The 10925-nt window shown below is 42.1% G+C and overlaps 2 protein-coding genes across 2 annotated transcripts; one reads left to right on the forward strand and one right to left on the reverse strand.

The window, feature by feature from the left end:
- Positions 1–68: 68 nt before the first annotated feature.
- Positions 69–907, forward strand: Galla-2 (MIP18 family protein galla-2). Its single transcript, XM_076435950.1, has 3 exons — positions 69–318; positions 393–472; positions 544–907. The coding sequence occupies exons 1-3, from the start codon at positions 198–200 to the stop codon at positions 811–813; spliced, it is 471 nt and encodes a 156-aa protein (XP_076292065.1). The 5' UTR covers positions 69–197; the 3' UTR covers positions 814–907.
- Positions 901–3711, reverse strand: Oxa1l (OXA1L mitochondrial inner membrane protein). The gene is made up of 8 exons (XM_076435945.1): positions 3286–3711; positions 3019–3193; positions 2841–2957; positions 2039–2341; positions 1897–1982; positions 1556–1825; positions 1310–1475; positions 901–1240 (listed from the first exon to the last, which is right to left on the reverse strand). Exons 1-8 carry the CDS (start codon positions 3349–3351, stop codon positions 1080–1082), a joined length of 1344 nt encoding a protein of 447 aa, XP_076292060.1. The 5' UTR covers positions 3352–3711; the 3' UTR covers positions 901–1079.
- Positions 3712–10925: the final 7214 nt, after the last annotated feature.

Raw genomic sequence — 10925 nt, forward strand, 5'->3', positions numbered from 1 at the left:
GGTCATAAATGCATAAAATCCGCTGACTACTCATCACTGTCATGCCTATTCTGTGGTTAAGTTTATCCCTAGATCTTGTACAATAAATTACTAGACCAGTATTTTCACAATCGATGAAATAGAAAAATACATGAGAAATCAAAGATCCATTCAATAGAAAAGTTCTGTGTGTGCTTTGCCCTGGGTTTTTTACGGAAATGGCAGACACTTTGGAAAATATTAATCCTAAGTTGTATAGAAAAATTGATGAAAGGTTAGTGACAGCAGAGGATGAAGACGAGGATATTGCGGATGAATTTGACGCACGCGAAATTTTTGGTGCGTACGTTTAAATTTTATACACGAAGTAAACAATGCTAATTTATATCTCTCTTGCTAAATTCTATTTCTAGATCTTATTAGAAACATAAATGATCCTGAACATCCTTTAACACTAGAAGAATTGAACGTAGTGGAGCAAAATCTTATTGAGGTAATAAAATAATGTATATATATAGTAGGATTTACAGCTTTCCTATAGTTTACAAGAATGTGTTGTTATAGATTGATAACAAAGCGAACAAAATCAGTGTAACATTCACACCAACGATACCACACTGCAGTATGGCAACGCTTATTGGTTTGTCGATTAGGGTTCAATTGTTGAGAGCTCTGCCTTCGAGATTCAAAGTCAACGTTCAAGTTACACCAGGTACTCATATGTCAGAAGGAGCGGTAAACAAGCAACTTGCCGATAAGGAAAGAGTAGCAGCAGCTCTGGAGAATAATCACCTACTCGAAGTAATTAACCAATGCGTAGGAATTAAGTGTTAATTGGTCCAAATTTCAAGTTGCAGATTTGTATTATAATAGAGAATGTTCTACTGTACAGTATACCAAAACTGTAAATATTACAAAATATTAGATAGACTATTTTTTATTCCTAATTACAAAACGATGTAAAGATAATTATTAACTGATCGTGTATCTTCTGATAAGAGTTATCGTCATTTATTGTAACGGTAGCGAGCAGTTAAAATAAAGAATTGACGACGAAATTAAATAATGCTATTGTATTTACAAAATTTATACATCTGGTTTTATATCTTTCTCGCTAGAATTCTTTCCGCTGTGGGTGGTTCTTTCGTTGGGTCAGTTCTAAATGTCTTCTTTATAGGACCTTTCCCAGCTTGGTTAAATTGTACCATATCTGCGCGTTGTTTTTCCGCGAGTTTTCTCGATATTTGCCAGTTAGTCCAAGCTGAAAAAGAAATTCGAAATTTAACGTATGAAATGCTGTATTAAGTCTATGATCATAATTCAGGATTACAGTTGTTTAGTCCCTCTCTGAAGCCTTTCTCTTTTATGGGGAGAGTTTCAGGAGCATGTACTACATGGCGTGGAATCCCAAAGTAATTTCTTAGTGCCGGTACTTTTAGGGCAGCAATTTGGAAGGAAGTGATAACGTTTGTTGTGGTCCAGTAGCACAATATAGCCTAAAATAATATGTAATCAGTGAAGCGATTAATATGTCAAGAGAAATGAAAAAGTTCAAACCAACAATAGAATATTTTACCGTTGGGAAATTTAGTATGATCGGGAGCGTAATAATCGGTGCAGCACGCATAAAATATTTTACGAGACCCTGGTTTCCCAGACTATCAGACGTCATAATACTAAACTCCATCGATATATACAGTGATAGAGAAGTGATGACAGGAAGAAGATAATATGGATCGCTGACAGTTAAATCTGGAAACCACAATAGCCCCCCTTCTTTCATGCTTTCAACTGGTGCGACCGCCATTCTTCTCAAACCAAGAAAGCACGAAATAAAAACTGGAAACTGGCAAACATGTACATTAAATGCTGCTCTGTTAAAATGAAATTGTACATTATATACAATTAAAATCATACCTGTGCTAAAGATAAGCCAAAGGTCTTAAGCGGATTAACTTTGTTCTTTCTCAAGTACTTAGTTAAATCATTAGCAGCTTTAGCAGCTGAAAGTAATAGTATAAATTATTTTTATTAACAAGCTAAAATATTTATATTGTACCTTCGAATGCATCCCCACTCTGTCTTGCTTCTGTCATTCGTAATTGATGTTTTTGCATTCCTGGCAGATGAGCCTGTGTGTGTGCAACACTTTTTTGTATTTGAATAACTAACGGAAACAATACAATTCTGATACAAAGCGTTCCTATCACGATTGCTTCCCACCATGGCATGTCCAAGTAGATGTGCATTGCTTCTAAACCTTTCTGTACCAGTCCAATGGGGGAATACCCGCCCAATCCTATACTCTCTAAAGTAGCTTCACCATTTGGGTGTACACTTGGAACTGGTATTGGTGGTAAATCTATAGAAAATGATTTAGATATTAACAAGGACCGAAGATATGATTATGATTACCTACTGTTGTTAATATTGATACGACTATGGGGCAGCCTTCTTATTTCTCAATAATGCAAAGACGGGGTTTTTCCTATTTATAAAGTACCTATTCTCATTTTTAAAAGTCCAATTTTTACGTTTACGAGGCGTAATTTGCATTATTTGGAAGCATAAAGCTCCGCAAAGGTACCAGTTACCATGATGCATCTGGTCATTGGACACAAAATAAACTTTCTAGAAATTAATAAAAATAACATGAAGTACCTAGTATTACCTTATTTTTAAAAATAAAATTGATGTTTCCCCTTCGAGGGAATAATGCAATTACACCTTGTAAATGTAAAAATAGGACTTTTGAGGGCAACTGTAGCCTACATTGATCTTTTATCTCCAGCGCTTTTGACTACTGAAAAACCCAATCTTTGCTTTATCGAGAAATGAGACCCCCTTAAATTTTAGTTTACCTGGTATTTCACTTATGAAACCTTTTCCGGTGACTGCATTTGTGCTTTCTACTGTACTTGCGTTTACTACCGTACTTGTGCTTTCCACTGCATTTTGAATTGGTTGCTCGGCCGGCGCTGCAAAAATACATTTCAATTTCTATTTGAAAACATGAACATAAACTATACACGTTCATACCTGGCGGCGTACTTGTTACATTTTCTGCCAGTTTCACATTAATCGTACTCTGATGTCGGACAGGAATAATTGCACTAAACCTCGAGCATGTCAGAGTTTCGAAGGCACTACGTTTCTTCAAACAATTGTTCGTTATATTGCAGGCAAGTCGACTGAATTTGGACTTTGTTATTTTCTAAAGAAAAACGGATTTTAAGGTAACGAAATTTCATTCAGATTATTAGACGCGAGGAAATAACCTATAAACACGGTGTTAGTTTGTCTTACCTGAGAGCTCACATTTGTCATTAACACTAATCGTCGAGTAGCGTTTATGGATAATCGTGACAACATGTTTCTGTTTGTGTAGTGCGCTTTTATTGTCTATGTTTGTTTTTCCCGAAAATAAGAGCACAAAGTACCTTTTGTTGCACGCGCACTGTGCACGGATGTATGCGAGCTCACCAAAGCTCACATTTCACATAATCTTATGGCTCCAAAATATACAGGGTGTTCGACAATGTGTGGTAGAAAATTAAGTGTTTATTCTTCGCGGCAATTTAAGACAAATATGAAGAATAAAATTGTTGCGATTTCGGCTTCGTTTTATAATTATTAATGATTAAGAATGTTTTGCGTGCAATACTAACAATACTAACATAACATAACAGCGGCAGCGGCACAAATCATTTGCTCCGGAAAATATAAATTTAGCGACACTTCACGTATTGGAGAAAAGCGGAAACTGTTTGACAAAATTGCCGACAAGTGAGGAATCGATTCGCTGCAAGGTGGCGCCACTAACTAATGTCGGTGGCGGATGTCGATAACGTAGAATTCGTTAGAGCACGTTATAAAATAGAAATTCACATTATCGATATCCGCCACATGTTTGTATCCATCTGTTGAAACGTCTGTCTACCAGTTTGAGCGTTCTGCCGCTACGTGGAGTGGCGCTATTTTTAAATTTTACGAAGAAAATCATTTTTACCGATTTTTCATTATTTCTTATGGCTACAACGGCAAGAATCATTTGCGACATTACTGGAATATGTTTCAATAATTGTTTTAAATAATTAAGAACAAATACCTCGGGAAGATGAAGTAGAGATCACATTTTCATTAATTTATATCGGCGAAGTATAGAAAAAATTCGAATATATTTGAAATTATTTTATTTCGATGAATCTTAGTGGATCGCAGAAACATTAAAAAATATTAGTTAATACATTTTTTAGCCGATCATAAATTGAATTTACGGAGCAGTTACATAATTGTTTAGAGAGAAGAAAATTTCTATAATACATCTGTTTTTTGAGATGAAACCATTTTTTATCTGAATAATTAATGCATCAAAACATTATCTAGTATTTAAAATAGTTAAAAATGAATTTGATTCATCGGCTGCGCCTTGTCGAGATCAATAAGGTTGCTTTAGATTGCCACAGATGATGCCATAAGTTCAGTTTCTGGAAGACGGCTTCTTCAGTCTCTTGATTTCGAAGCCGTATTCTCAATGAATTAATGAGGTGTCCTAACAAAATTTTTTAAAAATGATTAATAATTTCAACTATGACATTTAGGAATGTTCTACACTTTTAATCAATGATAGTCAAAGATATCCTACCAAAACTGATCGAAAATCAAGGAAGTCTGGTGTACTCGAGAGAAGAGTTCTTTAAAATTTCGTAAACCTGAATCATCATTGACATCAACGTTCACCGGCATCAAAGGAATGACCATCAAATGGTCCCGGTTCCCGTTTCTTCATCAGAATCGATAGGTTTCCGTACGCCACTGGCGCTACACTGACAGTGCCGACTCACGTGATCGAATCTACTGCAATGACAATCAGTTTGGGGCCCTGGGACGTCGGTTATTATGCGAGACCTACTATTAAAGTCCCTCTCGTGCCATCTCCCCGGTTTCGGGGGCCCGTCCATGGCCACGAAACTCCTTTCGGGCCTTGCTGGCACCGGCCTTAGGAGCGGCCTCTGTTGATTTAAGGCGATAATACGGGTCTGCAAGAGATTTTACGTGGGGAAAAAGAAAGAAAAGGTGCTAGGGCATCAGAGGAGGGAAGGGAACAAGAGAAGAAGAACGGGGGGTGAGGACGAACTGGCAGCCAGAAGACGGCGCGCTTATAATTACAGATTCGCATTGTCCGTGAAGGCCCCTAACCATCGCGCTTTGGTACCGGCTGTCAGTCTCTCCTCGAAATAATTCGGTAACGACTCGCCTTCTGGATGGTGCAACGACGGCCTCGTTGTTATCGTCTTCCACCGTGCGTCCGGAACGTTCAATTATACCAAAGTCAAATTATTTACCCAGCCGCGGTTCACTCGGACTGATCGATTCGCAGAATCATCATCGTTCCCGACCAAATCTGAAAAACGAATGAGCCTCTTCATTACGACCATCTCTTGCTTTCATAAAATACAAAGGATCAATATTCAAATGATCGATACAAATGCAGGTCCTATTGTACAGACAATTTGCACGCGCAACGTTTAGAACAGTAAACTGTCCGCGCGACGCGACGTCCTGAAAATATCATCGGGAACGACCGAAGGAGGAATACTGCGATCTTCGATGCAGAGCAGGATGCTTTATCTCGGTAGCATCCCGTTTCCCAGGAACAATCACGGTTTTACTGTACAATAAATTGCGGGCTCAGGCGCCCGTAAATTCAGCGACGCTAGTTCGGGATTACCGGTCGCATTAAAGCGTGTTTCTTCGCGTTTGCTCCTCGAAACGGGACCAAAACGAAGGCGAGGGGAAAAAGCGGCGGACGGTAGCTGCGGGTACTAAAATGGTAACCTTTTTCCCCGGCACCGTATATTTCGTTCGCGGGGCTTCCATGTTCCGCGTGTACGTTCGTTCGCATGTTCCGAGTATTAGCAACAGTTTTACAGCGCCGCGCCGCCGTGCCGCGTCGCGTCGCGGCCCGATCGAAAGGCGTCGCAATTAAAAGTTGATTTACAGCGGACACTGCTCGGCGTTCGGCCGCCCGTTCGCATCATCATTAACAACATTTGAGGACGCGGCGAGAGGCGAGGAGGCGAGAGGCATGCAAATTTCGCGGTAATTGGCGAACACGCGTGATTCGCGCGCCGGTAATATCGCGATGAAAATCGCCGCGTTGGGAATCGATCAACGGCCCCGCATTTACGGCGCGATCCGCGGCGGGCTTATGCGCAATTTGTCATAGACAAGATCTCACGAGCTTCCGCGGGAGATCCGCCGGCCCTGGGACCTTTATGATCTTATTAGCAGGATCCTGATCGTTCGCCGATGTTTGCCAGGTGCAACGGGAACGACGGGTCCCGTCGTAGAACAAGCTGCAACGTGTTAATCGTAACGAATCGGCCGCCGATCGACCACAGCCTGTCTCGTAAAACTTTACACAGCAATTCTGGCCGAGATCGCTCGGCTTCGGGCACACGTTGCACACTAATTCCAATTTTCTTTACAGTAGGTTTTTTTACATTTATTGAACTTCTCAAACCCCACGAGTCTAGTTAGCTTTACAAATATGTGGCAACAATGCTCCAGTTCACCAAGAACGAGACAGTCAAAATCAACAACAGAGATACTCCAACAAAAATTCTTTACAGTAGGTTCATGGCGTTACTTTTCTTTTACATTTATCGAACTCCTCAAACCTCAATCTATGTAGCAACAATGCTCCAGTTCGCCAAGGACGAGACAGTCGAAATCAACAAAATTAATTCTAATTTTTTGATGTTTTCAATAGTTCTTGAATGTTGGGTTGCAACGAGCACATGTGCTTGGAAATACGTCTTGGTTTCACTTTGGGTGTCTCGGTGTTCCGGGCCATCAGATTAGGGGAACGAAAATTTTCTGGGGATAGTTTTATCGGTGCGATCAAAGGGATCCTGATACCATGGTGACACGAGGCCCGGCCCACTGTCATCTCTTTCCCAGTGACAGCTGCACTACCTTGTTCTACTCGGAGGATGGTCAATCCCATTATCTAGCCGACCGACCTGCTATTCGGGCGTAAAGTGGGCAGTCCTGTCCAGGAGGCAATCTTCGATCTCTCTACCTCGTTCCGAGACTTTCTTAGGAAAACTGACTGGAAAACTTTGAACCCTGTCCCGCTCCCATTCATTCGCTGTTATAAACATATTCAGAATTTTGAATGGGTGTCATTCTACGATTCTAGTGCGAAACCTGTAACCACAACGTCTTTACAATTAATTTCTGCCACGGTGAAAATGTGTAAGGTGTTTAGAGGAACAAATAGACGGTGTGTAGAAGGGTTGACGTCGTTCCCGTCGAAAATGGCTTCCGGGATTCCCGTTAAACTTCCCGGAGCGGCGGCGTAGTATCGCGAAAAGGTAGACCTTTTTTTCCACGGCGATGATGCTCGCACAACGATAATCGGGCGGCGGAATCGTGCGACATTCGCGATGAAGAAACTAGCTGAATGAAAGGAAACCGGTGGTGGTTCACACGAGGCTGGGCACGCACGTCGCTCCACGGCCTCCCCGACCATTTACTTTAAAGTAAAGCGATTTCCTTTTACACATTATGATCCCACAAGAACGCTCGACGGCGACGGGTATCCCCTCAGATTATCCTTCTGTACATACCATTACTTCGACACGCGAGCCAAGAAGAAAACGAGAGACCCGCCGACGCATACGTTGCCCGTCGACGATCAGGAAAAATTGCGGCTGATGACTCCGATACGCCGGCGAAACAGATTGCACGCATTACGAGCGAAATGTTGCCGTGCCTTTTTTGCCTCGCCGCAGAGACGAAAGATAATGAAGTAAAACGCACTAGAATGGGAGGAAGGGGAACGAACGTGAGCGTTCAGCAAAAGTCACCGGAAGAATCATTCCACCAGCTACGAGGACAATTTCAATCCAACTACATACTGCTTTACCATTTTTGTTTGTACCTCTGGTTAGTATATTCTTGTATTCCGAAGTGAGAATGAAAACATTAATTTTTCGTAGATTTTGCAACTTTATTAAATTCAATGTAAAAATGCATAAGGTTTGCACACACCTTCCGAACAAAAAAATGCATCAATGATCCTCTATCACTGGGATCACTATACTTGAGCTACATGTTTCAGAAATATATGTATAATTCTCGACCGAATCACACAATTTGGCAATTCGGTGGTCATTGGAGCCGGGGAACAGGTCGGTTCGAAAGATTCATAATTTCCGAGCGTGGTTCCAGTGATCCTGGAAGAATGGTGGAACCGGTCGCCCCGATGAGAATCGGCCGGTACACGGCCGAAAATATCGGTGAACGGCCTATTCATCGTCGCCGCCTTTTAAAGGCGTCGGCGTCTGGCGACTCCGTGGCAATCGGAGAGGTAGTCGAAAAAGAAGGCGCTAGTGGAAAAGGAAGACGGGCCCCGTCTCTTTCTATTAGGCCACTTTAAACGTCTTTATGAGTTTCGGCTGTTAACACGCCCGTGGAACCAGGTACAGTCGCGTCGCCTCTCTTTCCTCTCCTTTTCTCTCTTTGGTACCTGGTTTCCACATATCTGCGGGATCTCAGGTGGCTAGTCTGCCCGGCAGAAGTATTCGTGGGAGACAGATGAAGCTGTGATTGGACAGGAAGTATGCTGGTGCTGTAGCCAAAGAGCTCTAGCACCTCTCACAACGACCCCGTCTACCTGTACGTGTCGCCGAGGACAGGTCCCTCCGGAGGAATTGCTCAATAAAAGTCAAATTTACTGGTTTATCTGTCGAATGCCGTGGGACCTTGTCCGTTTCCCATAACATCCCGTGATAAGATTAGCTCTGGCCATCTTCCCATGCCTCCAGGAATGCGAATTGAACAGCTGCGAGATTATTTTGTCGCGAGAACGATTTCGCGGATGACTTCGTTACCAGGAATTCAACAACTTCTTATTCCTTGCATCTCGTGTTCGTACTCCTCAAACGCAGTTTACTGAACAGTAGCGCTCAAGCACTGTTCGACTTACTTATGACATACTTATGACTTAACACTAAACCTACCGAGTCTTAAACGTAACTGGTACATTTTCCCTTATAAAAAATACAAGATTGATTTTAATTAGACTTTGTAAAAATATTTTTTGCACATCATTCAGTAAACCAATGCTTCTAATTGCTTACCAAACATCAGGTCATTTGGTATAATTACAAAGAAGTTATTCAGTTTTAAAGGGTGTACGGAGACTTATTTTACTGAGTGCATGTCAAATTGACACGAGGGCGGATGAGAGTTAAGGGGGTAGACTCCTTTTTCCAGGATTGCAAGGGTGCGGGATTCGCCTTCTCATTTCTCGATAATACAAACACGCGGTTTTTCAGTAGTCAAAAACGCTAGATAGAAGATCGATCTACGCTGATTACCCCTCTTAAACAACAAAAAGGACTTTTGAGGGAGATGGCGCCCTAGATCGATCTTTTATCTAGCGTTTCTGATTACTGAAAAACCCCGTGTTTGTATTATCGAGAAATGAGAAGGCGAATCCCGCACCCTTGCAATCCTGGAAACGAGTTTACCACCTTAAATAGGAAAGTTCCAAATCCGAATTTCGAACGAAACGTTGCACGCTTTCATCTACTGCGACCCGCATGATTCGGGCCCGAATCGGGTTAATACGGGTACGTGATGACTGGTAATGACGGCTTGCCGGTGTGCCAGTCGCCATTCATCGTGGAATCGGTATTGTCGGCCGGAGAGAAATTTTTCGATTATAATTTTATGAGCGCGCGAGAGTTATTGTTTGCAAAGCGAGAAATGTAGTTCAGGAGATCGGGCTCGTGTGCTCGATCACAAACAATCAGCTGGATCGGAATTTGATGCGATTCACCGGGTCGGAGTCTTTCCTGTCCCTGTCTTGTTTGCTAAATTGATCGCGTTCCCATTGGAATAACGTTTGCACAAACGTTACAAAAGCAAATGGCCACTCCGGGTGCTCGATTATCGTGTCACCTATGGTTCAATGATGCGTGTTGAGATAGTGGTTGGAGAATTGTTAGTTTATAGAAAAATACGAAACAGAATTTTGCGTGACGGTTTGGCTGAAATTCGCGCGCGCGTGGGACAGCGGAGGCCGCGAATTGGCTCGCGAATACGCCACTTATCATAATGCTTGCTTAATGCTGGTCGCGAGGAGGAGCTCGTGGGACCAACAAGACCTCCCTCTCGCGATTCGCAATTCGCGGATGTGCGAGCCGGCGTTTCCTCGTCCCACCAAGAATATTCCCACAAATCGGGGATCGAAAAGGATACGCAATGTTTTCATAAATTCTATTTGATAGAATCTTTCTCGCACCTAATCATCTGAACTCCTATAATCAATTTTGAACTATTTGTCAGAGCTATGTGATATTCATTTTTCGAAAGAAGATAGCTGGAGTCATAATAGCTGTCCACCCCACTCCCACTATTCCCATATGCAACGTGGACAGCTATTATGACTCGAGGTATCTTCTTTTGAAAAACTCGAAGAAACTCGGCTACCGAATTGCTAAATAAGAATAAAATATCTGCGCTCGTGGGGATCTGTCAGGGACGAGCCTGGATCCAGGACTTTTTGCTCGGTGATGCGACATCACGAGGATATTATGTTTTAAAAACGTCATCGAATGATGCCCGCCGAGAGAGTCTTATTTCCTTGTCCCGCCTAATTAGTTTACGAGCGGGCAATAAATCGGATCGACTTATTAATTGGGAATTTGACATTCAGATTCCACGATCGGAATAAAATAATCTCGTTTAAGAGGCAATCGTCTGCCGACAGGAAGAGATAGTGAGAGAAAGAGAGAGGGGTAGGGTGATAGGGGGGAAAGAGATGCCATTCGCAAATTAAAGAAACGGCTTTTTATCGACTTGCCACGTTGAAAGGGCAACGCGAGATTGAATTTCACTTGATATCGATTCATTGATCGTCGTTAAAT

Source organism: Lasioglossum baleicum, chromosome 12 (genome assembly GCF_051020765.1).
Source record: "Lasioglossum baleicum chromosome 12, iyLasBale1, whole genome shotgun sequence".
In the NCBI taxonomy this organism is placed as follows: Eukaryota; Metazoa; Arthropoda; class Insecta; order Hymenoptera; family Halictidae; genus Lasioglossum; species Lasioglossum baleicum.

What these genes read in the sequence shown, in the direction of transcription:
- Galla-2 (XM_076435950.1), top strand. Translation starts at nt 198, where the DNA reads ATGGCAGACACTTTGGAAAATATTAATCCTAAGTTGTATAGAAAAATT. An exon ending in TGACGCACGCGAAATTTTTG is followed by an intron (nt 319 to 392) that starts GTGCGTACGTTT and finishes TTCTATTTCTAG; the next exon opens with ATCTTATTAGAAACATAAAT. An exon ending in TGGAGCAAAATCTTATTGAG is followed by an intron (nt 473 to 543) that starts GTAATAAAATAA and finishes GTGTTGTTATAG; the next exon opens with ATTGATAACAAAGCGAACAA.
- Oxa1l (XM_076435945.1), bottom strand. Translation starts at nt 3,351, where the DNA reads ATGTTGTCACGATTATCCATAAACGCTACTCGACGATTAGTGTTAATG. An exon ending in TGACAAATGTGAGCTCTCAG is followed by an intron (nt 3,194 to 3,285) that starts GTAAGACAAACT and finishes GTTTTTCTTTAG; the next exon opens with AAAATAACAAAGTCCAAATT. An exon ending in TGTAACAAGTACGCCGCCAG is followed by an intron (nt 2,958 to 3,018) that starts GTATGAACGTGT and finishes GTATTTTTGCAG; the next exon opens with CGCCGGCCGAGCAACCAATT.